The sequence below is a fragment of the Idiotropiscis lumnitzeri genome, chromosome 17 (genome assembly GCF_059441095.1).
Source record: "Idiotropiscis lumnitzeri isolate Australia: NSW breed Sydney's pygmy pipehorse chromosome 17, RoL_Ilum_1.0, whole genome shotgun sequence".
Lineage (NCBI taxonomy): Eukaryota > Metazoa > Chordata > Actinopteri > Syngnathiformes > Syngnathidae > Idiotropiscis > Idiotropiscis lumnitzeri.
In genome coordinates, this window is record NC_142407.1 from 6049308 (window position 1) to 6077114 (window position 27807).

General features: G+C 41.0%; 2 protein-coding genes across 3 annotated transcripts; both read left to right on the top strand.

The window, feature by feature from the left end:
* The first annotated feature begins 1542 nt into the window (after positions 1 to 1542).
* tmem135 (transmembrane protein 135) lies at positions 1543 to 8301 on the top strand. Its single transcript, XM_088280271.1, has 15 exons — positions 1543 to 1780; positions 2110 to 2237; positions 2998 to 3090; positions 3193 to 3226; positions 3486 to 3551; positions 3644 to 3690; positions 3766 to 3807; positions 3886 to 4056; positions 4253 to 4322; positions 4399 to 4566; positions 4646 to 4709; positions 4787 to 4863; positions 5627 to 5725; positions 5803 to 5870; positions 6549 to 8301. Exons 1-15 carry the CDS (start codon positions 1643 to 1645, stop codon positions 6697 to 6699), a joined length of 1416 nt encoding a protein of 471 aa, XP_088136397.1. The 5' UTR covers positions 1543 to 1642; the 3' UTR covers positions 6700 to 8301.
* A 713-nt stretch (positions 8302 to 9014) lies between these two features.
* Positions 9015 to 27651, top strand: ltn1 (listerin E3 ubiquitin protein ligase 1). 2 transcript variants are annotated; one of them, XM_088280286.1, is made up of 32 exons: positions 9015 to 9204; positions 9468 to 9674; positions 10246 to 10344; positions 10591 to 10821; positions 10897 to 10949; positions 11024 to 11204; positions 11302 to 11475; positions 13049 to 13239; positions 16137 to 16287; positions 16366 to 16611; positions 16689 to 16985; positions 17074 to 17292; positions 18528 to 18569; positions 18664 to 18847; positions 19406 to 19645; positions 19724 to 19877; positions 20815 to 20965; positions 21065 to 21275; positions 21387 to 21543; positions 22317 to 22430; positions 22533 to 22681; positions 22751 to 22886; positions 23156 to 23300; positions 23375 to 23588; positions 23672 to 23909; positions 24241 to 24318; positions 24394 to 24580; positions 24728 to 24893; positions 24969 to 25189; positions 25744 to 25938; positions 26105 to 26272; positions 26844 to 27651. In XM_088280286.1, exons 1-32 carry the CDS (start codon positions 9163 to 9165, stop codon positions 26904 to 26906), a joined length of 5304 nt encoding a protein of 1767 aa, XP_088136412.1. In that variant the 5' UTR covers positions 9015 to 9162; the 3' UTR covers positions 26907 to 27651. The 2 variants fall into 2 exon arrangements, with proteins under 2 accessions (XP_088136412.1, XP_088136414.1); XM_088280288.1 differs by having other exon boundaries at positions 9016 to 9204; positions 22533 to 22660.
* The last annotated feature ends 156 nt before the right edge of the window (positions 27652 to 27807 follow it).

The window sequence follows — 27807 nt, forward strand, 5'->3', positions numbered from 1 at the left end:
GCCTCCGTGGAATGATGCATATTAAAATAAAAAAATAAAAATAAAAAACACGCAATCCTCTCGCGACAGATTTGTCATAATTGTGACGTCCTACTGGGAAATGTATATAATGGTTGCAATTATATGAAAGTGCACAATCACCAGTCACGGGAATTTGTGAATTGGTTGTTAAATTTCCACGTGGATGGCTGAGAACATCATATTGATTGTTTATATAATATGTTTTATTGATGCGGAATGTTTTTTTGTTAACTGGAAGGTAAAATCAGTAAAAATATTCTTAAAAAGTATATTTTCCTGTGTGTTTTGAATCTATGCAATGCATGACGTCCAGTTTGATTGATTGGGATATGCCTGTGTCTAAGATAAGTTCACAAATATATTATGATATGTTATATATTATTAAATGTAAGTTTTAGAAATACTTTCTGGCAAAAATATTTGTTGTAAACATTTTTAAATTGAATTTCGAATGAATTTGACAGTTTTATTCTTGAGGTTCTACATTGCACCATGATAGCTGTTGATAACATCATGATGAATAATGTAATGAAAATGTTATTTGGATTATTATTGTATTGTCTAATTCGATAGTCATGTACATGTTGTTAAAGTTGCCAGTCGGGATTTTTTTTAAACAATGTTTTACATTGGTCAGAGTCCTTCGCTATAAGACTGCATTTTACCCTTTTCAATCAACTCTTAGCTGTTATGAATTGCACTGTATATCATTATGCAGATACTTAATTTTGTGACTATATTATCTGAAGACGTGACGCTATTGCTGACATCTACTGACCATACGTGTGCATTACATAAGCAGAAATTGAGCGTAATAAGACCCTGGTAGAACGGAATGACCCAGTACTATGGAGAATGATTTTGTCCTGTGAGAACTAATTGTCTTGTCATTGGAGCTCATTTCGAGTTCTTTTTTAGCTGAGGAGTTGATTTTTTATTGTGGCACCGCCATGACACCCACTTAACCTCCTGAGATCTTGGGTTGGGGTTAGGATTCTCAGGATCCATTCTTATAACCCAGACTGGTAAGTAGGCCTTCTATATTGTGAATCATTCCATCCCAAAGATGCAAGGTTACTTGAAGTTAAAGTTTTTTTTCCTAATCTATACAATCTCCACCAGTGTTTTAATTGATTAACTAAGTCAGTTACAGTCTTATGTAACATAATTAGGCATCACATCTATGTATTGTATTTTAAATTCAATCTATTAAACCGTTTTATGATTGGTTGAAACAAATGTTTAAAAACGATTACATGCATGTTGCGTGCCTAATGTATACGTGACAATATTTATGCATTTTATTTTTTTCAATAATAAAAGTAGTCCAGAAATATAACCTTACAGGATTAACTTTACAATTTAAAATTAAGTATCATTAAAAAAAAAAGAATAAAATATTGAATAGAAATTTACTGTAGTATAAAACACACGGCAACAAAATATGTTAATCAGAAACACTTAAACAGAATCATATCCCGCCAAAAAGGTGCGCGAAATTCAACATACTGCTTTTTTTCTGGCCGCTGTCTTGACGCAAGCGGGACCGCGCAACGTGAGCGCGCACGTCGGCGCGTGTCTGCCCCTCCCGGCTGTCAACTTGGCTAGCAAGCAGACAGCCATGGTCGCCCTCAGCAAGATAACGCACAACTGCTATGAAGTCGGTCATACTTGGAACCCGTCTTGTATGCAGTCCACCGTGGACATAACAAGGGGCGCGCTGGAGGTCTCCTTCAAAATATACGCCCCTCTTTACGTGGTGAGTTGTGCCGTTTCATCGCACGTTCGTACTGAGGCTAACGTTTAAGCTAGCAAACGCGAGTTGTAGGAATGTTTGAAGTCAGGCTGAACTTAAACTCACCCACGTATGTGTCACCAGAGGATCGTGGAGCTTCTCAAGAAGTCTGCCAAAATGTCAAAAATAGTTTGTCTCATATTAATATTACACATTCTCACAGTGTGAAGTATGTCCTGTATTGTGCAGAACAAACCATGTAATGAACATGAGCATTGTCAAGGCAAACAGTTTTCTCAACTCAGTTGCAACCGGTGGCTCAATGCTGACACACTCTCTCTTTCATCCAACAGATAGCAGCTATTCTTAGGAGAAGGAAGAAGGATTACTACTTAAAAAGGCTTCTTCCCGAGATCTTACAGTCTACCTCTTTCCTCACTGCCAATGGAGGTCTTTATATATTCTTCTTCTGCATTCTCAGGTCAGTTTCCTCCTAAAGCTGTTACTTTTATCATTTACGCTTTACACCTGTTCATTACAGTTTGTCATTTAAGATCGGTTTATTTGAGCAAAAAGTGACTTTGGTGAGTTGACTAAATGTAGATTTGTGTGGCAAAAGTGGCGTGACAAGACTGCTATGAATGTGTAATGCATTTACGGAATTTTGTATTCTTGGAATTTAGCCCGTATTGCCCTCTTTACTACCACATTTGGTTGAAAACTTGCTCCAACGGTGATAAAGGAATCAATCAGCATGTTTGCCCTGATAAGAAACAAAACGCACAAAAAATCAAATGTATTCCTCAACAACTTTTTCTGTATGAATTTCTTTATAGGTGTGCTTAAAGCCAGTCATTTATTTTCAGGTATCATCTAAACAGATGCGTGACCATCTTCTTTTGACAGTTTAGGCTTTGCCTGTTTTTCAAGCACATCGTTCTGTTGCCTATATCACTAATTAACAGTGGAGCAGCATTTTTTTTTTTTTTTATCCTTGACGACAATTCTGTCTAGTAAAGCACTCCGGATTAATTTTTTCCCTAAATGCTGCATGAACGCCTGCCCTAGGAGTGTTTTCCCCAAGTGCTGGGCACCGTGCTGCCATGTCACAATCTAACAATCATGTCACACATTTTTAGATCACTGAATCCATTGAAAAATGACCAAAGTATGAAGTGCTTTGAAAACATTTCACACTTTACAGTTCCATTCATACAGTAACATCAATATTTCCACTGAAGGAAGTTGCTGGGAGGGTTTTATTCCTGGTCCGCAGGGTTTGGCTCAGCCCTGCCTGCCTCCTATATTGCTATCCTCCTGGAGCGTAAGAGCAGGTGAGATTGTTGTTTGCCACAATCCGTACTACACAAATTGTGGCATCAGCTTCTTCGGTATGGCTTCGTTCAGTCTTTTGATGTCACATTCTCCTTGTGCAGGAGAGGACTTCTCACAATATACATGACAAATCTCGTAAGTACTGCTTTGTTCAGGGAATATTTTTTAAAATAAACAATTTACTCAAATACTCTGTATACACAACAATGTGTTTTTTTTTTATTTTATAAGTAAGGGGGCATTGATGTTAAGTGAGGCAAGATGAACAAATGCTGGTGATCTTCAAACCTGCCTCTAATCTTTATTCAGACTATTGTGTTGAATTGTTTGCATTTTATATGGTGGAAATGAAGACACACATGTGTATAAGCGAATGTGTGTTGCCTGTTTGCAGGCAACCGAGACCTTGTTCCGCATGGGTGTAACACGGGGCCTCATCAGACCTATCAAACATGGCGAGGTCAGAGACAAATGAGTTTTGGTCATGTGATTGGGGAAACCCTTTTTCTGGTAGTCTTCATTCTCTGTTGTACTTTTTTTTTCTCGCTTTAGGTGCTCCTCTTCTGTATAACTGCATCCCTCTACATGTTCTTCTTCAGGTCAGATCCTATCCGTGGAACATGCCCTCGTGGCTTAAGACGATTATGTAAAATTGTGTTTTGATCATCCTGCAGGAGTAAAGATGGCCTAAAAGGCTTTGCGTTCTCCGCATTAAAGTAAATTGCTTTTCTTTTTTTAATTCAGCTTGATCTACTGAAATGTAATACTTCCCGGGCACATTCTCCCTCTCTCAGATTCATCATTGGCAAGGAAGAGATCCCATCTCACTCTTTTCTGGCCGAGCAGGTTGCCGCAAATCCCCGAGAGGCGTTGGCCGCCTCAGAGCCTTCACATGCCTCAGCAATGCTGATCGACTCGAGGAGCAAATCTTTGCTAGCTTACACCAGGGAACTGCTGGAGTCAATGTGAGGAAACCGTCTAAAACATTTGATTTAATTTTGTCCCACTTGAGCTCATTGGATATAAAGTCAGTTTTGTATGTGAGGAATTTGGTTTGGAGTTTGACAGTTTTTTCAATTATCGAGACATTTAAGGTAACGTTTGACAGTCATGTATTTTTTTGCTGCATTTTCTAATCTTTGCATCTCTACAATTATCCAGATGCAAACGAGGCCCAAAACACAGATGTTGCAAACATCATCATGACAACTGCATTTCCTACTGCATTAAAGTGAGTCACCATGGTAAGGTGATGGTCACATACTCTCATTCCCAATACTCATTTATGGGAAATGCTTTCTGCTCAGGGTTTTGTGAGGATGTTCAGTGTCGGCTACTTGATTCAGTGCTGCCTTAAAGTGCCCTCAGCTTTCCGGTACCTCTTCTCGAAACCCTCACGGCTGCCTTCCCTCTTCTACAACAAAGACAACTTCCAGCTCGGGGCCTTTTTGGGCTCTTTTGTCAGCATCTACAAGGTACTTGTTTGTTTTATTTTGTCGGCCATTTCCTGGTCAGAGTTTTATTCTCTTTGAAGTTCATTTATCATCAATTCAGGGAGCAAGCTGCTTGCTTCGTTGGTTGCGTGATATTGACGACGAGCTCCACGCTTTGGTGGCTGGTCAGTCAATACTTATCACATTTCATAATCTATTCTCATTATGTAACATCGCTAATGTTTGTCCTTGGTCTTCCCAGGCTTCCTGGCTGGAATCTCCATGTTCTTCTACAGGAGCACGTCAATATCCATGTATCTCTTCTCTAAGCTGGTGGAGGTAAAAGAGCCATGTTTGTAGATGGATTTGTGGATAAGTCACAACAAAGGATATCATAGTTAAAAATAAATAAATAAATGCAATAAAAATGAAAATGACTGACTGAAACTACGTCTTACATTAAAAAAAAAAAAACAATTATAATTATAGCAAAATTTTATTTTTTTTTCAACGTTCATTTTAAATGTATTCATTTCAGTATCGTTGTCCATACATTCAGAATAAGGAAGGTAAAACAGATCTTTGAGAATTGTAGGTTTCTTTATGCCTTTTTTTTTGCACTCGACAAATGCTTCATACAGTGAAAAAAAGCTCACAAAAACTAAATCAAAACAAAACATTTTTGAAAAACTAATACTATCTAACTAAAGTGCTCTAAAAGCATATTCAAACCAACTTAATTTAAAATAATGAAAATTCAAACAAACGAAAAAAAAAATTATAACCCTGGTGAGTACATTTACTTTATAGTTGAATTGGAGCATTCCGCGCCATCCCTAATTCCCATGTTACATTCCAGTAAGCACTTTATGCTCTTTTCAAATCACAAGTGGCATCTCGTTCTTCTCCGTCATTGCCGTTTATCATCATCTTGTTCCGAGTGATGCGTCAAATGCAGGTTTTTGCGGTACAGCTTTAAAGAAGACATCCACGTTGTTAGCATACACATACGAACAGAATATTTGTTGGTCCCTCTCAATCTTATCCGTTTGTGTAGAAGTCATCTGGAACTGTACATGCGATAACTTCCTCTCTCCCCCAGACTTTGTACTTCAAAGGCATTGAGGCCGGCCATTTCCCGTACTTCCCACAAGCGGACACGTATCTTTACGCCTTGTCCACCGCCATCTGCTTTCAAGCTGTGAGTGACACCAGTACAACGCACCAAAGTGGATCTCATAAACACGATATGTGATGAGAAATTGTCCTCAATATTAGGCGGTGATGGAGATGCAGAATCTTCGGCCTGCCTACTGGAAGTTTCTTCTGCGTCTGACTAAGGGCAGGTAGGATGGATTAGTTTCCTTTTTAAGTGGCAAATCCCAAGAGAGAGAATTGACATAACCAGTGGTGAGCAAAGTATGGTTCATGGGCTACATACTGGCTGCTACATTCTTTATTCTGGAGTCCTGTAATATTATTTGCATGAATTGTTTTTTTAATGCACTTATTGCTTTTTAATTTATATTCTTCATTCATCTCAAATAATTAAATTTATAAAAAAAAAAAATAAAAAAAAACGTTACGGTGTGAATTACTGTTTTATTAAAATAACGTTTCACATAAAATACACGCACTAGTAAAATAATCAATGTAACATTTTAGTGTTTATTTGTTTAATTAAAATGAATTTACTATGATTATTTAAAATAAGCATGAATTATTTTATTGAAATGCACCTTTTTGACCACTGTTTTATTTTTATCTTATGATATAATTGATGAATGAATTACAATTACTTTGTGAATACAAATTTACAATGAGCAATTATTGTTATTCTATTGTTATTAAATTGTAGTATTTTATGTACACATTTGAACTTCATATTACTTTGTTTGTACTTCATAAACAACTGACCTGACACTTGAGAAGTGGAGAAGTTTGCTCTGCTTGTCCCTAGAATCGCTGTGTTAAATTTCTCTTGCTTGTCAATACCACTTGTATGACGATATTTTACCTTGTAGGTTTGGCCTGATGAACCGACAGCTGCTGGATGTTTTCGGCACACAGGCCTCCAGGGACTTCCAGGGTTTTACGCCCCTGCTGGACCCACGCTATGTTTCAGCACCCAGCCAAACAATGCTACCACCAGGGGGCGACGTTCAGCTTGGATGACGTGGATCAAATCTGTGGGAGGAGGGGCTGTGGTGATCAGAAGATCTTTTTTGGAGGATGCCTTGACCAGTCCGCTCTGGGTCTCTGGGGTTGCAAGAACTGGCTAGAAGGTGTCCATATGCGTTTGATGCATATGACGACCTCGTGTTACGCTATGAGCTAAAGAAAATCTGCAGTGACCATTTATGCATTTTTCCCATAAAATGGCCATCGAGGTTGTAGCATTCCATCACTCAAATCTTTCTTTCTCAGGTTCCCTCGATCTTTGTCCCAAACCAGCCATGTTCGGTTGTTGGAAGAGTTATTTTAATGATGAAGCTAATGTTTAAGTTTTAGATACGTAAATAAGATTTGGACAAAACACAAAATCCATCAGCTATTGACAGTTGAACGGCGTGGTTGACTATGTAATTTAAACACGCAGGTATGTGGTTGGTGTTAAACTAACTAAACCATTAATTCAGGAGTTGGAAACATGGCCCGTGATACCATTTGATCAGTACAACCTTGAATTCAGCATATATAATAATGCAAAAAATAGTTGATTTTGATTGTTGCATCTTAATTTTCAAAAATGTAGTATGACCATCAAAGAACTTAATTGCTGAACTGAAATGGCTCCTGGTAGAAAAAGGGTTCCCATTCCACACTAATTGGGCTCAGTACATTATTTTTATTTTCATGAACAATAATTTCCAACTGAACTAAAATGTGATTACCGTAGTTCTTGTCACATTTTCTCCATCCACTCATTCCACAGTAGTACAACTTGATAATATTTGGTGCCTACATACTAACTTGCGAAATACATTTCTGTGATTTGATTTAAAAACCAGCAGAGTAACTTGTGACTATTAAATTTTAAAAATGCTGTAGGATGTGCTATAATTATTGCTGTTGGGTGTAATTTGATGAGAAATGGTCATAGATGTGTTATAAACGCACATGGGAATTGTTTTAAATTCTAAAAGAAAAATCATCTCTCCTGTTAACATCCGAACAGAACTGAATGTGTTATTGTCAAATTCTGATTGACCAAAATAGATGAAAGAAATGTCCTGTTATGAGTTGTTGTTTGAGGTGACTATTAAGACTAATGCCGCATTTTGACACGTCCAAATAGTGTTTGAGTTCACGCCACAGTTAAATGTGTGTCTAACGTTTGCCATCTGTGCAAATAAACTTTGTAATTTTATATTTTTTGGGTTGCAGTTTACATGTCTGCAAGAAAGTTTTTACTCAACACATTCACAGCTTGAATAACTTTTTTGACCCAACATTAGCATGTGCCCAAAAAACTCCACAACGTTTTAAGTGACTTTTTTAGCATGTTTTACACCGTTGAGTTGTATCTTCGGGATCATTAAAGTGGACCATAATTGGTCATGTATTATTGGGGTAAAAAATAAATCTTATTTTTTTTTTTATCTAGCACTCTAACACAGCTTTAGTCACACGTGACCTCTGTTTGATAATTCATTGTTGAGAAGATGACAGCATATACTAACAAAATTTATGTTACATATTACACTAATGTAATTGTCTACAAATGTTTTGGATTTATGTGAAGATGAAATATTAAAATATTTTTTAATTCATAAATGTAAGTCTTTTGGTTGGTGATGACAATTTTCAGATGTATGAAGACATTTAAGACCAGATCTAGACGTGGTAGATAATCTTGAATTTCAATGTTTGCGTTGCAGTATTTGGGCACCAAAGGACCCACATGAGTAGCCAGTGGGCAACTTCTAAATATTGCTCAGCTGTGACTTGACATTGCGATTTCCGTTGAATGGTGTGGAAACGATAACGTGATAACACTTGCAGAGATGTATTGAAATAAAGGGTTGCGTATTGATAATGATCAATTTGTTTTTCTACCTTGTTATGCTATGTTGATAATTACTGAGAAATGAATCGTTCACGTTGGTCGGTGTCCTCACATAGACGTATATAAAAGAAAAGAAAAGAAAATGTAATTTGAGCGCATTTATTTCCGGTGTGTACAAGCACTTCATAATAATGCGTACCCAAGTAGCTCTCAGTTTCATTAAGTTTGGGACCTTGTTTATTTTCATTATGCGATCGTGACGGGGAGAGCAATGACAAGTGTTTTGCAGTAAACGGAAGTGACTAATGCGCTCCCTAAGAAGGACCTTTCAGTGTAAAGCACACGGTACCATATGTTCAGCTCGTCCAAATAAAACGAACACATTTGAATTCCGCTGTAGCATAAGAAGTAATTTTTTTACGTTTAGTCTTGAATATCTTACTAAAAATGATCGGAAACGGATAAAAGCGGCTTGAATGCAGTAGTCTTGTTTTATTTCGAAAATATTTTAAGCAATCGAAGCTTCCGTATCCCTCAAATGTAGCATGTCGTGCATTAAGGTACTCCTGAACTTTTCATCGTTACAATAAAGATTAACTAATAAGTTACAATAAAGATTAACTAAACCCATGGGGGGAAAAAATAAACAGCGAACTAAAGGAAATGTTCGGGTAAGTACCTGTTACTTGTCATTGCGTTTACTTTAGGCAAACTTCGTGATAGCAGTGAATGCTATTGATAAGCTTTTTTTTTAATGCATTCCATTTGAAGAAATAATTTGGACGTCTGAGACGTGTGTGTTTACGTTTGCTGCAGTGTTGAGTCATTGCAATCGATTGTCGACATTTACTTCACTACTATTACGACAAACTGTCTGTTTGTCTTGGGTTTCTGTTTTCCACTTAAACCACGGGTTTTTCTCTTCTAATTATAGCCGTCCAGTAGCGGCCGGGCTGCCGAAGTGTTGACCAGGGAAGGTGGCGCCATCCCGGGTTTCGTAGGTTTCGATACTACGGTTTCCTCAGAGCTGAGCTACGTGCCTGCTTTACATGGCGCAGAGGAGATAGACACCCTTGTCGATGCAGACTTCAGATTGGTGCTCAGGAAACTTTCCAAAAGGGATGTCGTCACCAGATTGAAAGTACGTTCACGCAGAGAACATGCCACATTGTCAGCATACAAAAATGAACGCAACATTGGTACACATATAGCATTATTACTCTCTGCACTCTGCAATATAAATGTCTTTGACATTAATATGGCCCTACCAGCCGTACAGAAAATTGATGGATGACTGGTTAGATGGGCGGCACGGTGCCCCGACTGGTTAGCACAATGGCCTCACAGTGAGAGACAGCATCAGTGGTGGGTTCAATCCCGGCTCTGGCCATCCTGTGCGGAGTTTGTATGTTCTCCCCGTACCTGCATGGGTTTCCTCCCACATTCCCAAAACATGCATGGCAGGTCGATTGAACACTCTAAATTATCCCTACGTATGAGTGCGAGCGTGGATGGTTGTTCGTCTCTGTGTGCCCTACAATTGGCTGGCAACCAGTTCAGGGTGTCCCACGCCTACTCCTCAAAGATAGCTGGGATAGGCTCCAGCACCCCCGCGACCCTAGTGAGGAGAAGTGGTACAGAAGATGGATGGACTGGTTAGATGGGGGTGAAATTTCTAAAATGTATCTGCTGTGATATTTTGCTTTTTCCAGGCTGTGCAAGACTTTGGATCCATGTGTCAGGAGCGTGATCCTGAAGATGTTAAAGGGGTCCTTCCATATTGGCCTAGAATTTACTGCAAGATATCTGTGGTGAGTAGCTCATTTTATTACCACATTTTATTTGACACTCATCAAAAATTCAGCTTCTTTCCCCTTCAAAGCTATTGCTACCTCTGTATGATACAACTCTATTGTAATAATAATTAGTACTACGCTTCTGAGTGCCAATCACAACTAAGCATTCTCTTCTTTTAAAATGCTGACTTGGTGATAGAGGTACATTTAATAAAAGGTTCGTTGCAGATGGGTTACTATTTCTTTCATTGTGTCTTTAAGGACCACGATCGGCGCATCAGAGAGGCCACCCAGTTGGCCCTTGAGCAGCTGGTGCTGAAGGTGCGGCGCAGCTTGGCTCCCTTCCTGAAGAGTTTGATGGGCCACTGGATCCTTTCCCAATGCGACACCTACACACCAGCAGCCTCCGCCGCAAGCCGAGCCTTTCAGGCTGCCTTCTCGGCTGCCAAACAGCCGGAAGCCCTCAGCTTTTGCAAAGATGAGATCCTTAATGTGAGTAGTAATGGTGCCTTTCACGACAAGTGGTTAAGTCTGCTTCATATTTTTAAATACTTTGTCATATTTCAGGTACTTCAAGATATTTTATTAAAGGATACTGCAGACACACTCAGTGATCCTCAGTAAGTCAACCTTAGTCATCCTGATGCAGCTGCTCTTTCATAATGTTAAATACAAATGTCTCACTTTTTGCCAGAGCCGTGCCTGAGGATGAGCGAGAAGCCAAATATTTGCGTATGCTGACCAGCTCTCTTCTGGGGGTCAAGAGGCTTCTCTCTCTGCTGCCCCAGAATGACATGACTGCCATGGAGCACAAACTCGCTCATCTTTTCAGCCCTGCCAAGTTCTGGAAGTACAGCCGACACAAGGCACCACAGGTAAACATTTTGTGTTGGAATATATTTCAGACTGATCCTCTTTCTTGGATTTAAATTAGTATAGAAGTTGGTAGTGAGCAAAATGGCTTCTTCACAGGTACGAGGGGCTTTCTTCGAGATGCTGTGCGCCGTGTGTGAGTTGACACCGAGCCTTGCGCAAAGTGAGGCGGCACATCTCTGCCCAGCTGTTCTCCTCGGCATCGACGACACAGATGCACTGGTGCTACCTGCCGTGTGGGAAGCTGTTCTACATGTGACGTCCTCCATATCTGTAAGTTTTTTTTTTTTAAGATATTTTGCTCCTGTAAGCTTGAGTTACGGTGCAGGTCCAAGTCGGCCTGTTACTTTACTAGGCATTTTACTTTGCATGGCACAACACAGAAGTAAACTATAATACCTAAATATTGGTTGAAATTGGATATGTGTTGTTTTGTTAACCAGGGCTGAATCTTCCCAGATTCAACTTACCGTATTTTTACGGCCATAAGACGCACTGCATCAAAGGGCGTAACACCAGTTGAGGATACTATTTCCGTATTTAATACATATACTAGGCGCGCCACGCAAGTTAGCTCACGCATGCTAGCTCGCGCATGCATGCTAGCTCACCAGTGCTCATGCCAGTATGGGATCGCTTCCAGAGGCATCACTTCAGACAAATGAGAGATGTCATGGAACCATAAGGCATCGCTGCCAATAATATTGACTCTAACTAATGAGAGATGTCCAGGCAACTCATCTACTGGTAGTAGTTTCGTGTGGTTTTCACACCTCCTGTCTCATCCCTGAAAGCCATTCCATTTTTGAGGTGTGTAGTCGAGAGCAAGTTTTTACGCTTGGTTCGACCACCAGGGTGAGATTCCTCTTAGTCAGGCCCCCAGAGTGCTAGCTGCACTCCAGGGAGCCGCTCAAGCCTCCACACGACGGCAACGTGGGAATCTCGGTCGTGGAGGACTCATCTACTAGACAATGTCAGGGGAGGGACTTCACTGGTCACCACACTCCTCAGAGTCACGGTTTCAAAGCAAAACCAAAAAAACTCAGCATACAAGCAAACAGTGAAACAAAGAAATAAGATTAACACAAAACATGTATCTCTCATGCCATTTATATCCCCAAAAGAAATAAAAATAACACACAAAGATTATAGCAATGGCTTCTTGGGAGCCACGTAGCCTCAGCCAATCACATGGCTGTTTATAGAGATGTGCGTGGTGTGCTTTGGGCTTTTATATTTTTGCAGTCTGTTGTCTAAACCTTCGACGTTTCTTGCTTGCAATAACATGAATGATAAGACAGACTACAACATTGTGGACAGCTGCCCTTTTGTCCAGATTTCTCCTCCACCATCACCCAAACACCATAGTCACATAATGTATTAGTCACAGTCAATGTCAAGCATAGATGTCTCAGACCTTGTCCAGCAGGGTGTGCTAACATGCACTCCGAATAGCCCAATGGGAAAAAGGGTTGTTGGTCGAGAGCGATGCTCAGTCCAGATATTAGGCGTGTCGCATTACAAGGCGACTCGTTTGTTTTGGGGAAGATTTGGGACTTTAAAGTATGCCCTATGGTCCCGAAAATACGGTAAGTAAATGATGGTCTGTATGATGTTTAGCCCACACCCACATTGGCAGGTACCATTACATATCTGATTTCAGTCCACCTTCGGAAGAGGCCTGATTCTATAGATTCCCCCCACCCCCTTATTTACAGGATAAATTGTGCCAATTGAGAGCAAAAAAAAAAACATTTTGCCTGCACCATGCACTGTAAGTCTAGTCTTCATGAATCTGCTTGTGTGTTTAAGGATAATTCTACCTTTAACATCTTTCGTTTTACAGGACTGTTGGACACACGTTAACTCAAAGAAGGGTTTCCTGCCCAAACTTTGGTCTCTGTTAAAAGAAGGGGGCAAAGGCATGGCGAAAGCCCTTCATCCTAATTTGATGCCATTCCTTAGCAAACTGCCTCAACAAGTCACCGACCCAGCCTTGGAATTCTACACTACTTTCTTCACCTCACTCATACTTGGGTAAGTCTTCCAAATTTTTCATTTTACATGACAGTGAATTCAAGCTCTATTAATCAGGCCAGGCAGGCACACAGATGATTAAGTTCTCCTATCAAGGGACACTCAAATATTATATTAAAGCAAATACAATTCCACAAAGACTTGCTGAGACCTGTATTGGTGGAACGAGCACTTTCTAGTGACAGACGAGTGTCGTGTTGAGGTAAATGAGGCAAATCGGGTACATTCCTTGGGTGCAAGCAGTAGAGGCGTTGTTGGTTCAGTCTCAACTAGCTTCCCATTTAAAACAGACCAATATACTGTACATGACCGAATGATGGGAAGTTGAGCTACTTCCATGGTATGGCATGCACCATGCTCTCGTCTAGAAACACCAGTTCAGAACTTTCATCAACAGATCCTCCCATCCTTTTAAAGAAATATTTAGTCTGAAAAGGGAAAATAAGATAAGTCTTATGAATTAGATTTATTTATATAGCGCTATCACAATATACCAAGTGTATGAGATCAGGCTCCAAAGTCATGACAGTAAGAACCCTTCTCCAATTTTTGGGACTGCCATCACTTATCAACCAAATACTCCTGTGCTGTTAGCCACTAGTGAGTTCGCTCGCAGACTAACATGCGACAGAACAAAGAAGACCGGCGTCCGCGTCGCCATTTCTATGTCACCGATGTGCGGGTTCACATAAAACAAAAAAGTTAAGGGAACGTTACTGTTTCTTCATCGCAACAGCACATGTTAATTCAGGCTGTGGCTCACACTGACAGACATGAATTGCAAGCTAAGTAGCAGCTATGGGCAAAGTTATTATTTCCAAAGAAGGAACTGACGGTTCTGTACTTATACAGTGGGGACGGCCTCGCCCCAAAAATCCAACCAACTGAAATGGTGAAAAAGAGTTTGACGCTATATCCTGAACGATTCAGTACTAAATTCAGGAAATCAGTCATTGCACCGGTTTTCAACACTTATCTTCAAACATATTTAATCTATTTAGAAACAAGTAACTTAAATCACTTCCCAGGATCTTTAGAAACACAATCAATGGTTATTCAAAATCAGTGGCGGGCTTTCAAGGCCTTCTCTGATGGCCAAACATAATCAAGATAAAAAATATCATATTCTTAACATTGATGTCATATTATATCCTAGCGTTGTATTTTTAGGTGAGAGTTTTTATCCAATCAGAATTCCGCTAGCTCGTATTGCCAGGCAGGTTTCACAATATCTGTAGCGCGCAGTATTCTTTCCGAGGCCTTCAGATGCAATTGTGCGGGCTTCTGTTCTGACAACATCAATGGACTTTCAGATTTGATAGACAGTGATCACGAGTCGGTTACAGTGAGCCTTTTTGTTGGCCTTACGCTGAAGGTGATGAACGCGTTTTGTGATTGGATACTCACTCGTGATCAGGCAGCGCTATGCGGAATCAACACACCCATAAGTCGTATCTGGCGACCATTCGAAAACGTCATATATATTCTAGATTTTTTTTATTTATTTATTTTTTTTAAATGACAATGGCCGAAGGAGGGAAAAGTGTGGATTAATTGAAGATTCACTTGCGAGGCCATTAGCAAGACAGACCTTTCAAGAGAAGCTAAGTCGTCCAACACTCACTTAGTACTGTGTAAGTTTGTTTCTCGATATTATTTGACCAGCCGTAGTGTCGTAAATGATGGTATTATGAGAGGGATTTATTCAAGTAGGACAAAGTGGGACTTCACTGAAGGCCCAGGTGTGAAATGCACTACCTGCCACTGTTAAAAATATGTCAGTACAAAAGTGTTACTCAATTTTGTAATTGAAATAGTAAAGGCATCCATGAGGTAGCTCTTGAATAGGGAAAACCATGAGGCTCTCATTTAATGCTATGTATGTATAAAGATAGGCCGACTAAAGGTGACATTGCCCAGATAAAATGTCTGGACAAGATAATACATTGCAACTTCTGGTCCGAAATGAATGCCGCTGTCCAGGTATCTGTTAATGTTTCTGGTCCTGCACAGAAATCCTTATCTTTAAAAGCAGTGTCTGTGGCCCAATTATTTGCAGTCTCTACTCCAAGATGGACATTCTGATTAATGTCATGCCTGCTTGTGTTGTGCAGCACAAACGTCTCAGATAACACTTATGTAACTGTTCAATATTCTTTTCTTCAATCATATATTGTATTAAAGTATCACATACAATATTACATTGAATATCACAAATGTGCAGGCATGTAGAGTTAATCACCTAATTGTGTCCCTCTTAAGTTGTAGTTGTTAGCCATTTCATTGAGCGATTTCACAGCCAGAGGCAGAAACATTCAAGCCTCCTGTTTTTTATTTTTTAAAATGTCCTTATACTGCCGTGAAGTAGTGCTCTTCTCCCTAAAAAGTATAAACACTCACACACAAAATATCTATTTTTAAAACAACCATTAGATTAATTCACCCATGAAGGATATCATTGAAATCACCATAAGTTGCAATGATTTTATGACCTACCTCAACTTCATATTTTTCTGATAAGTCAATTGTGTATTGGAAACAAAAGAACCAATATTGTCCGACACATTTTCAGTAGGAAAGAAAAACTGTAATTTGCGGCTCTTTCCTCTTATTCTTTTGTTGTTTTTTTTAAGGCACCTTAAATCTGTTTGTTTTACAATGTCGAATCATCACCCTTGCTTGATTGCAGTTAAAAATGACACCTGACTTAATTTCAAAAGTTTTCATTATGTCGGAGGTTTAAGAACCAGTGGTGGTCCAAAGTCATTGCCAAATCCCCCTCCGCTCCCCCCCTGGTGAAATGTCATATTCAGGAAAAACCCTGAAAGTGTCATCCACCTCAGAAGATATCATTAATCATCCCCTGTCAACCTTTTTATTCTGTGTTTGATGTTTAGCATTTCCAGTGAGCGTGCAGCCAATAGCCCCTCTGAAAGTGGCGTTATTGTGACTGCTGCCGTAGAGTGCTTGAGGTTCTGCATATTGCGTCATTCAGCAGAAGAGGAAGAGGATCAGTGCAAAATCCGGACCATGCTTATTTCACAGCAGGTTAAAATTAAACAGTTGCATATCCTGTTTCATGCCATGTAAGAAAAAATAATTATTAATTGTCTTTTCCTCCCTTAGCTCCTGCCATTACTTGAAAGCGCTTTTGAGAACCCCACCCTTCAGAATGGTCCCCTGTTCCTGTTGCTCACTGAAATGCTCGTTTCCTGGGAGAAGAGGGCAAGTGGAGAAACTAAAGCACACAAGGATGTCTTTCAAGGACTTGTGGCAGACTTCTGGGAGGAGCTCGGCCTTGTCTTTACGCGCCATGCAGACAGTGAGGAAGCCAATCCACAAGCTTTGGAGGGCATCGCCGCCTTGTTGCAAGTCAGTTTGCTCAATTCCCGCCTCGAGACTGGGGCGCCGTAATGAGACTGAGCTCTCGCTGTCTTTCATCTCTCCAGGTGATGCGCTACCCAGACAGAGTCAACAGAAGACTTACTCTGAAGAAAAAGTCCGTCAAGATCATTTTTTCTGAGTCTGAAGATGGCGACAAGCCTGGCCCCGCGGGAGGCGAGGCGGTGAAGACGGAGCTCACATCGGCGAATGTGTGCAACTCCCCGCAGGCGCGCCATTTTGAGGAAGTGGTGTGCCAGCTGGTGCAACTGTGCCTGGTGCATGTAAATGAGAGAAGCTCTGAGAGACATCTTGTCTTCCTTTCCCATCTGCTGCAGTCTTTTCACACGTTTAATATCTTCACTGTAAGTATTTATTCCTCAAAATCCCCCCCCTGTCTTATAATGAAATGTAACTGGAGCCAATGAATCCATTGAAGTTAATTTGTTTCAGACGTTGGTCCAGTTGGATGACGAAGTTAAAGAAGGCAGCGAGCAGACGGTCGAGGGGACAGCAAACAATCCGGCCGTGCACTTCCTTCTGGAGCGAGTGGTGCCGTGGTTGGCCGACAAGGAGCGGACAGACACGGAGCACCTCGTGGAAATGGTCTTCAGCTCATTGTCTTGCTGCAGCCGCCAGGAGACGACCCGCATCCTTGATCACATCACCATGGTAACATCCATCCAACAGTTCTGGGAACAAAATCCTATGCCTGCTCACTTTGATTATACCCTAGACTGGTTGCCAGTCAATCATAGGACACACAGAAAAACCACCATAAATCAGAATCAGAATCAGAAATCCCTTTATTGTCATTGTACTCAAGTGTGCAACAAGATTAGAGAGCTCCCCTCTCCAGTGCAATACAACAATACAAAACACTGAAATGCACAACTATTGGCAATTTAGAGTTTTCCATAAATATTGCATGCATGCTTTAGGGAAGTGAGAGGAAGCCCATTCTAGCATGTCAAGCCCATGTAAATTCCACTCAGTGTTTCAGCCACACCATTGACTTTTTCTGACTTTTTCAAATGCTCTGGTCAAGTACTTTGACATGAAAACCAGCATTTTTTTATTTTTACTCCTAAATGTGACATTACAATATGTGCATTTTCATTTCCATCCATCCATGCATTATCTGTATCGCTTCTCCTCAAAAGGGTCGCGAGGGATCTTAGGCCAATAGGCGGGGTACACCCTGAACTGGTTGCCAGCCAATTGCAGGGCACACAGAGACGAACAACCATCCGCGCTCACACTCATACCTAGGGGCAATTTAGATTGTTCAATCTACCTGCCATGCATGTTTTTGGAATGTGGGAGGAAACCGGAGTACCCGGAGAAAACCCACGCAGGCACGGGTAGAACATGCTCCACACAGGAAGGCCGGAGCCGGAATTGATCCCATGGCCTCTGCACTGTAAGGCCATCGTGCTAACCAGTCATCCACCGTGCCGCCCCGTTTCTTTTTTTCATTTTTTTAACAGCTTTAGTTCATTATTTTTTGATAATTTTATGTTGTTTTATAACTTTATATTGTTTAGTGTGATATTTACTCACTTTTCTCAATTTCAATTTTCTATCAGTATAGAATTTACTTGCTTCAGGATTTTTATTTTTCTACTTGAATGCTGAGAGAGTTACAGTGACAGATAAGCCAGTTATTGCTTAGGGCAGCGTTCACATGTGTTTTTTTATTTGTACAAATATTGACACTTGTGGGGATTTGCTTTTCAGCGAATGGATGATATGAGGAAAATAATAATTTCAATAAATAGGTTTCTTTTTTGTAATATGTAGTCTCAGGTGTAACACACTCCATTGCTCATTTCAGGTTTTGTTTTGTTTTTTTTGCCTGTGATGACCCATCTTTTTTTTTCTCTCCAATGTCTTGTTCTTTGCAGATGGAATTACACTGCAGAATCACTTTGCAAATCATCCAGAGGGTATGTGTCGATTTGCTCACAAAGTCCAATAAGAATATTATGACATGAATTGCCACATGGTATGTATCCAACTTTCTGTTGTCCTCCCGACCAGGCGTGTGCTGACCAAGAAACGCTTGCGTGTTCTAGAGAGTGGCTCAAAGGTTCAGTTCTGGGCGAGCATCTCCTCAGGTTGACCCAGGAGCTCTGTAAAGTCGGACCTGGCTGCTCCAGCTCTTCTCGTAGCTGCCACAGTTGGACACTCATCAGCCTGGTTCTCTCACAGCACCACAACAATGGTAGTAAAGTCACTGCGTTTCCGCCATATTTGTCAGAGGAGGCAAACGTAATTGCACACTTTGCTTCGTGATAAGAATTGTCAGTAGATGGGATAATAATAATAATAATAATTTGCCCTTTATTAGTCCCACAATGGGGAAATTCGAGATTCGAACCCAGGCCTCCTGGGGAGACTGGGTCCTGAACGCGGCGCCTTAGACCACTCGGCCATCCTGGCAGCCGAAAAATGGGCGGAGCATTTGTCAACCATTGACTTGGATCCCTTTGTAGGATTGCAGAGTCCACCTTGGTACACGCTGCGGGCCGAAGTCTGATATTCTCTCTATTATGGTGGTTTTTCCATCTTGTAGCACCTCAAGATTTCAATCTCTGCCACAGTTTGCTGTAGTTCTCTCGATTAACCTCTTTTACATAGTGTATTTTGACGAAGTAGAGAGTGCTGATACCCATATTTAAATGTAGAGTAAAAGTAAAAAAATAGTCAGAAAAATACTCAAGAAAAGTACAAATTCGTGAAAAATCCATCCTGACATTGGATTTGTTTCTGTGCTCACCAGAACCTCTGATTGGAGAGGTGTACATGGAGAAGATCTTAGAGAATCTGCATGCAACGTTGATTGAGACCAAAAGTATGTCAGACGCAGGCAACATAGAGCCGCTTGTCTCTTTCATCTGCGACGTGGCCTCCACCTTCTTTTCGTCCGTGCAAAACTGCCTGCTGCTTCCATCGGCCGAGGAACTCCTTTTCACCGTCTTTCAGCTCATTGCCCAAGATCAAAAGCACACTCATCTGTCTGGTAGGACCTTGTGACATGCCGCGCTTTGACATTGGATTTTTACTAGCGAGCTAATGTGTATTGATCTTTCCCTGACAGACTCTCTATTAGATAAATTGGGAAAGGTATGCGATGCCGGAGTCCAGTCGCTGGTCCGACACGCTCATTATGAGGTGGCGCAAGGTGGTTTCCTGCACAGTGCTGCCCTCTGGGTACACAGCAGATTACTCACCGGCTCTTTGGACATCAAAAGGTACAAACCTTCACCTACAAACCCAACGACTAAACAATTTAACATGATTAAAATATTTCCAGCTATAGAGCGAGATTAGACAAATTTAAAACCAAAGTGGTCCTATATTCAGATAAAACATTGACTTTATAGCATACGCCTAAATTTCATGTAGAGATTTCAACAGGATCTGCACTGCAACATTAATGAAGATAAATAAATGTTATGTAAATAGACATACCGCATTAACAGTAAATACACAGTACAAAGGATTAAAGGAGAAGTCAGCCCCCCCGCCCCCCTCAAAAAACTTTGCAATGTTTATTGCGCCTTCACTAGTCTAAACACTGCGTTCTGATTAAAATTTCATTTGTGGAATATGAGTAAAGCAGCAAAGTCCATCGGTTTTTAGCCATCTAAGGTGGTGGGCATTTTCTCACTTCTGTCAACTGAAAATGACTTTGCAGTTGCTCAGGGCTCATCTCACAAAATATCATGGCTTGGCTTCAGAAAACAGATGATTTGGTTAAAAACAGGTGGATTTTATTGCTTCACTCATATTTCACAAACACAATATTAATCAGAATGCCATGTTTTGACAATTGGGCCCTTATAGAACATATTCTTGAAGAGAACATTTTGGGGTTGACCTCCCTTTTAAGAAAATACACAGGAGCAACAATCATTAAAGTAAACAAAAATCTCATTTAATAATAGACAAATGAAAAGTACATCCAAGATAAAATGCAATAAACATATTAGTTTAATTTGAATATACTAATCGAAATGGATGAGTTTTCAGTGTGAAAAAAAACCCAGCTTGATATTGAAACTGTTGTCTGAGAATTGCATGAAAATAAGCACACGCTAATCAAGAGATCCTTGTGTGAGTGTACCCCAAGCGGTGGTTCTGTTGTGGTTCTATGTAACTAACGTTTTTTTTATGTCTCTTATTTAGTTTGCAGTATTTAGTTCTGGCTGTACAAAGCATAGTGGAAACCATCACCTCTGTTTGTGATCAAGACTCTGTCGTCCTTGCCCAATTCGTTACCCACTTGATGCCCAGTGTGACTGGATGGGCAAAACTCAGACAGGCCCTGCCTTGGCATGTAAGACAACTAATGTTATAAACCTCACTTGGGCTGTGGAACAGTTGTATTTTATTTATGCTGATATTTACACGAATTCCCTCTCCGTCTCCTCTAAAGTGGGTAAAGACACCTTTGCTGGCGAGCCGTTACAGGGGAGTTTGCGAAACCCCCTGTGATGACACGTGGAAACTGAAAATACCCAAAGTCTTACCAGCCCATTTATGCGTATGTGCCCTGCTGGGAAAGGTGTCTCGTGTTGCCTCACTTTCGAATTGCAACCAAAAGGACGACAAGTGCCTGACACAATTGCCACACCTGATGTACACGGGTAAACAAACAGCACATGACTTCAGTTTTTTTCTTCCCATTTTATATACATGTTGTTTACTTTTTTTTTTTTTTTCATTATTTTTATTTATTTATTTTTTAAATGTGTCAGTTTCAGAGCTACAGTATGCATTGCAGTGGTGTGAGGAGGTGGAGTATGCCCCCACTTTTGTGTCCACCTACCACAGCCTGCTCACTGAGTGGGGATTGTCTGGGGGCCTGCGTGACTTGGTTGCAACCACAGATTTGCTGGAGACGCTCTATTCAAGGTCAGTTTGTGACAAGCTTTGAATACTTTCAAAGCGACAATAAATGCAATCTCATCCTAGGCTGCAACACATATTTGTAATAAGAAGAATAGAATCACTGTTGTTGCTATGATAACCTTGGATCACTTTAATTGGTTGACCACCTTGGGCAGTTTTCTACTGTTGAGATCATATCACTGTGGATTCAAGGCCGTATTTGTTCCCTTTGGATTCAAATTTAGGAAGTGTATATATGTTAATCTAAACTTGATTCATAGCAATGATTTGCATAAAATGTAGTTTCAGTTGACTTGCCCCTCCGTCAAGCTTTATGGAAATGGTTTCATGTTTTTGAATTATGGTGGTTGCAGACATCCAAATTAAAAATACAAGTTATTCTTAAATATCCCTCAAACACCGAAGGAAAATTTCAGAAGGAGAGTGGGAAAAAACAACCAAACCAGTTTTCCCGAAGAGAGAAGTTTATGATTTGAAAGTAATTATTTGAAAGAATGAAGGTTTTAAGAGTTTAAAACAACCTCCTGCCTTGTGATTTGTATTTCGATAAGGTAGTAATTATATTTAAGTGAAAGGCAAGGAGCGGAACATTTATTCTTAACTGCATGACGGACAACACAAACAAGCATCTTTAGTTTAGCGATGCTATATATCCAACTTCACTTGTCGAAGAGAAAAACAGTTATTCCTTGGGGCTACTTTAAGGGCTTGGCATATCATGTAAATAAGATTTTATACAGCAAGATAAAATGATATACTACATTTTCATCCCGTAGATCAGTCGAGCTTGGTGGACTATGGTCTCTGACGCTGGAAAACTACATCCGCACCCTCAACCTGGCAGCCACTCACAGCGCAAGCTTGAGGAAGCTGTATGACTCTGTGGATAGGTTAGTGCCAACGAGCCTGCACTTATGAATACCTTTTGTAATCCTGGATGATTTTAATTGAGCAGGATTAAGATGTATGTTGTCTTTGTTTTAATTGATCAGTTTGTGGCCAGTATCCCCAAGCAAACTGAGCACGCTTCAGGTGCTCTGCCCCACCATGACGCAGGAAGAGCGACAGACTCTGGTCGCCCTGGCAACGGCGGCAATCATCAACTGGGAAGAAGATGACAGTAAGAAAGACTTACCACAATGTGTGTCTGCTCATTCCAGTCAAGCAAGGCACACAACACAATATGTATTTATTTATTTTTTTGTCACAGACGTGTACGGGAGTTTGGTCGTGCTGTTGTGTTGTCTGCAAGCTGACACGCAAGTGGAGGATGAGGTGGTGCCAGCCGTCTTGGCCACCATGATGGAGTGGAGGACCCACAAGGAAGATTGGTTTCTCTTTGGCAGGTAAACCCATATGCAGCCACAGCATTCGTCACACAATCTAATGCGATCCAGTCTGCCATTTAAAAAAATAAAAAAGTACTTGTGTTAATTTACCTAAATGAATGCATCAAACCATTAGAAAGAACTCTGTGTGATTTGACAACCCATTATATAGATAATAATCCTAAAAAGTACTCCAAAATTCTACAGTCTCACAACATACATAGCACTCTCCCAACAAAATATTAGATACCCCTCCACCAGCTAATGAGAACTATTGTGTTTATCAGTGACCTTTCTAAAGCAACCACACAACACCTTAACCTGACAGTGGAACTGATGCGTATCCTGTCCTGGCTCGTGACACGCTGTCCAACAGTTCTCGGGAATAGCCAGTGGGATTTCTTACTCTGTGCTATGTTAGCCTGGTTGGAGGTGAGCTCCCATCGTCCCGCTCTTGTCTCCTCTATACATTGGCTTCTCATCTACTGGCTCGTCTCTAATCTCAGGTGGCCAGCGATAACGTGAGCTGCCTGTGGAATCCATGGGTGCAGCTGTTTACATGCGAGAGTGCTGCTCTGATTGTAAACCTGAGCCAGTTCTTTGCGTCATCCCCACCTGATGTCCTGGAGAAGCTTCCGTCAGAACTGGTGGCGGAATGGCAAGACTTTTTTGTTGACGGAATCTACAACCTGCTCTTACCCATGCCAGTCAAGATCACAGGTAGTTTTAACTTTATAGTGAAAGTGTAAAAAAATTCCTGTGTTTTACTTTACAATAAGGTAGTTGCTATTTCCAACTTATAGATGCCTTCAAAGAACCAGATGACCACATCTTCCCTCTGGCGGTGCTGCAGTCGCTCGGCGTGGCTCTGACCTTTGCCCCCGTGCAACAGCTGAACCAGAACTCCTTGCCGGCAAAATTTTTAGCAGACCAGAAGACCAACCTGCCGCAGCCTCTTCAGACACTCCTCAATACCTTCTGTCCTCTGCTTGTCTTCAAAGCCCGACCTCTTCAAGTCACGGTCTACCACTTGTTGGCAAAGTAAGACTTGGAACCTCACTTGCCAGGAGCCAGGCAAACATCATCACAGAGTTGATGGTTGTTGGAGACTTGTGCTCCTCTGCCTTCCATTTTAGGATTCCCAATACATCAACAGGTTTTAGGTCTGGAAACATGGTTGGCCAGTCTATCGCTGCTACATAGGCTTTAGATCAATTAGTTGCTTAAAGTGTTTTGTCAGATGCTATTCCCATCTTTTGCCAGCAGACCCCAAGTGATAAAGGCCTGAAGGGGACATATTACAGTTAATTTACACTCTAATTCTATGGCTTGAAAAAAGAAGGGTAAAGGAGATCCAATTTTGTCAATCCAGGGTCATGCCTCAGCTACCTGAATGTGACGGAGAAGGAGATAGCAGCAAGTCTGAAGATGAGGGTGATGAGCCAAGCCTGTAAGTTCAAAGTTTTGTGTCATATATAGTATGCAGTACCAGACGAGAAAGAATCACTCAGGTCGCTGTGTTCAGCTCTCCTCCGGCCGCTTTGATGGCAGTGCTGTCAACCTGCGAGGAGTTGTGTGACAGCATCCTGGCAGGACTTCAAGTCGGAGAGTTTGCAGTGGTCTCGCCTCACAGCGTGGAGTACTCATGCATCCTGGGCTACCTGCTGGCCTGGAAGCTACTTCTGACCTTTTTCAGGTCGTCACCGTCCCATGTGAGTCCAAAGCCTAAATTCAGACTTGCCTGCATGTTATAATAAAGGAAGTTACTTGAGCTATAGCGCGGGGCAATAACGACAAACCGCAATATAGCGGGGAGCAAAGTATGTGTGTATGTCTGATGTCTTCTGGTTCCTTTCCAGCTGCGTGCCCATTATGCCCAGTATCTGAAGAAAACATGCTCCCTAAACAGACTCCTCCTTCACCTTTTCAAACTGATGCCTGAGAATCCTATCTTCCCGGGCCAAGCAGCAGAAACGAGAGACTCCAAAACCTACTTCACAGAGAGTCTCACTCTGGCGGTTGACAGTAAGAATGCACCTACCACCGTATCAGTCAGTGGCGACCCAAGGGGCAACTAACGCATCTTTCCGACTCTCACAGGAAGGGATAACATCGAACGGGAGCTACCACACCTGGCGTGTAGCGTTTACTACAGCACGGTGCAGGACCTGCCTGCGATGGTGCGCCTCTGGTGGAATAGTCAGGAGAAGCGTGTGAGTGGCACCGTGGAGAAGTTTACTACCAAGTACGTCAGTCCAGTACTCTCAGCGCAGGAGATCTCGTCGGTCCACAGCAGCACGCAAATGTTTGAAAACATGACGGTACGGTATGATTATGCTCAGTTTTATTTGATACCATTTTGCTTTATTTTTTTTCTCTTCCCGTGTTAATTTAGTATTATTCAATCTGCTATCAAATACACCTGCACAGATTTCAAACTCAATATCCGCAGGGCAGATCAGCCTTTCAAATCATTTCTTGTGGCCCGTGAAAAGTTGCTCCAATTCTTCAACTTCTTTTCAAGATTAGCAATGAAAATGATCATTTCCAAATGCAGGGACAAATTTCTATGATGGAGTGATTTATTAGGACTCCCACTCGAAACATATATGTCAAGAAGTCGTCTCGCCACTAGTACGTAACAAGTACAGTGCAGCTCAGCAGCCGCTAGCATTCATTCTCTCTGTGTATTCCTAATTGTTTTGGTCACCTTCTCTTTGATACAATCGTATTGGGCCTCGTGACTCATAATGTGCTAGCATACCGAATCTCGAGTCCAATGTATGTCAATCATAAGCAGTGTGGCGTTAAGCCATGATGGAAGATGGCGGTTTATACTCACGGTAATAACTACTGTCTACTGCCATCCCCTCAGGTAAAAGCCCGCTCTGCCGCGCGGGAGGTTATTGCCACCTACTCGGTGGACGAGATTTTCATTGAGCTAGTGATTCAGCTGCCGCAGAGCCACCCTCTGGGTTCTGTCGTCGTGGAGAGCGGGAGGCGGGTGGGCGTCTCTGTGCAACAGTGGAGGAACTGGATGTTGCAGCTGAGCACCTACCTCACACATCAGGTGCTCACACACATGGGTTGTATAAAGCACGGTATACACACTCAAGTTTTCATGTGTGGGATTGCTTTCATTTTAAAAATCAATTAAGATGTTGAAATGTGTATTTGTAGTATGAAGTGTGTCCCTTGATTGTGCATTATGATAAAGGTGTATTGAATGTGTTCAGAATGGCAGCATAATGGAAGGCCTGGCACTGTGGAAGAACAATGTGGACAAGCGATTCGAGGGAATCGAGGATTGTATGATTTGCTTCTCTGTTATCCACGGCTCCAACTACTCGCTGCCTAAGAAGGCCTGTCGTACTTGCAAGAAGAAATTCCACTCCGCTTGCTTAGTAAGTCATTTCTGCACGACTGCATAGCATTCCTCAGCATCTGTTTGGAATTTGTGACAGAACTAATTAAATTCATAAATTGCTACTGTAGAAAATAGAAAAATAATGTAAAGTGGTAAAGTAAATTAATATGTTCCATGTTCAAACGGTTTAATCATAAAACCTTTATTAACTGTACGGACTTAAGTTTGAACCAAAAAAATCCTCTCTGGTCCTTTCGATGCAACTTATAAGCCGTTATACTTTCTGCTTTAGCATCTGCTTGGTAATGTGGCGTTTAATTGCTTTTACCGCTCATATGTATCCTGAGCAGCCATATCCGTTCCAGTGTCATTTGATTATCATCACGGTCTTGGGCAACTCAAGATACCTGGAGTAAACCCTTAAGATGCTCACTTAGCTAAAGTCTCGTACGATTTCTGCAAGTTTCACATGAAGATGGTTTGAGCTTGATTTTTGAGAATACCCGAACAGCATTTTTGCGGCAGCCGAGGTGAAGCGTCCTGACTACTAATCAGCACTTTTGTCGCATTGTAACTGTGTGCTGTTTATTCTATCTTCCTGTCTGCAGTACAAATGGTTCACATCCAGCAACAAGGCCACGTGTCCGCTGTGCCGAGAGTCTTTCTTCTAATGCGAAGCCTGTGTTTCATGATGACTCGTCAGACCTTGGTGTGCAAATTCCTTTTGAGGCCCTTTTGACCAAGCAACAATTATTTTGGCTGTTGTTTTAATTTTGTGGCTTGACCTGTATGAAATGCATTTGCGGTACACAACACAAATTATGTCTGGACCATCAATCACTACATTTAAGAAATATATATATTTTGTTTTTGTTTCCAAGAACATCAGGTGCTTTTGCAGATTTAAAAGTGACTGTTGAACTGATTAATTTTACACAATGAAAAAAAAAAAGGCATGCGGTGTCCAATCAAGGTTCATACATGTTTTCCTAATATTTAGGAGTGTAAACAAATGTGACATGTGCGGAGGTGCACCACTTCATAGTGATTTTGCTTCCATAATACAATCATGCATCACAAATGTTCAGCCTAAATAATATGTGATGATCTCATTGTGTCTGATTGCAGTTGTACATCATGCTGGACAAGAGTCTAACTGATTGTTTTTCATTGAGTCATTTATTTGTGTGTAATGAAAATAGTTCACATTCATACTGTGATTAAGTCAAAGCTTTAAGAAGTGATGAACATGTATTAATTATTCTTTTTTAAGAAAATATACTTGTTCATAACACAATAGCTTATTAGGATCTGTTCATTAATAGTGTAATGTCATTGCTGTTGAACTCTTGTTTATTTTGAAAGCTTTCGATTCTCATCCCCAAGTTAGCTTTGATTAAAGACCCTTAATTACTATTGATTATAATTTGTAAAAAATCGGTGTTGAGCATGTATGCTTCCTGGTTTAGATATCTGGGTTTGAATCTAAGATCAAACCTGGTTGATGTCAAACACTTTTACCTATGCAGTTACTGAGGGAAAAAAACACTGATGTTACGTGTGTGTGCCATC

Coding starts and splice junctions, on each gene's coding strand:
- tmem135 (XM_088280271.1), top strand. CDS start 1,643: ATGGTCGCCCTCAGCAAGATAACGCACAACTGCTATGAAGTCGGTCAT. Junction 2,238..2,997: donor TTCTTCTTCTGCATTCTCAG/GTCAGTTTCCTC, acceptor TTTCCACTGAAG/GAAGTTGCTGGGAGGGTTTT. Junction 4,567..4,645: donor CTTTTGTCAGCATCTACAAG/GTACTTGTTTGT, acceptor TCATCAATTCAG/GGAGCAAGCTGCTTGCTTCG.
- ltn1 (XM_088280286.1), top strand. CDS start 9,163: ATGGGGGGAAAAAATAAACAGCGAACTAAAGGAAATGTTCGG. Junction 16,612..16,688: donor GCATCGCCGCCTTGTTGCAA/GTCAGTTTGCTC, acceptor TCATCTCTCCAG/GTGATGCGCTACCCAGACAG. Junction 23,301..23,374: donor CTATGTTAGCCTGGTTGGAG/GTGAGCTCCCAT, acceptor CTCTAATCTCAG/GTGGCCAGCGATAACGTGAG.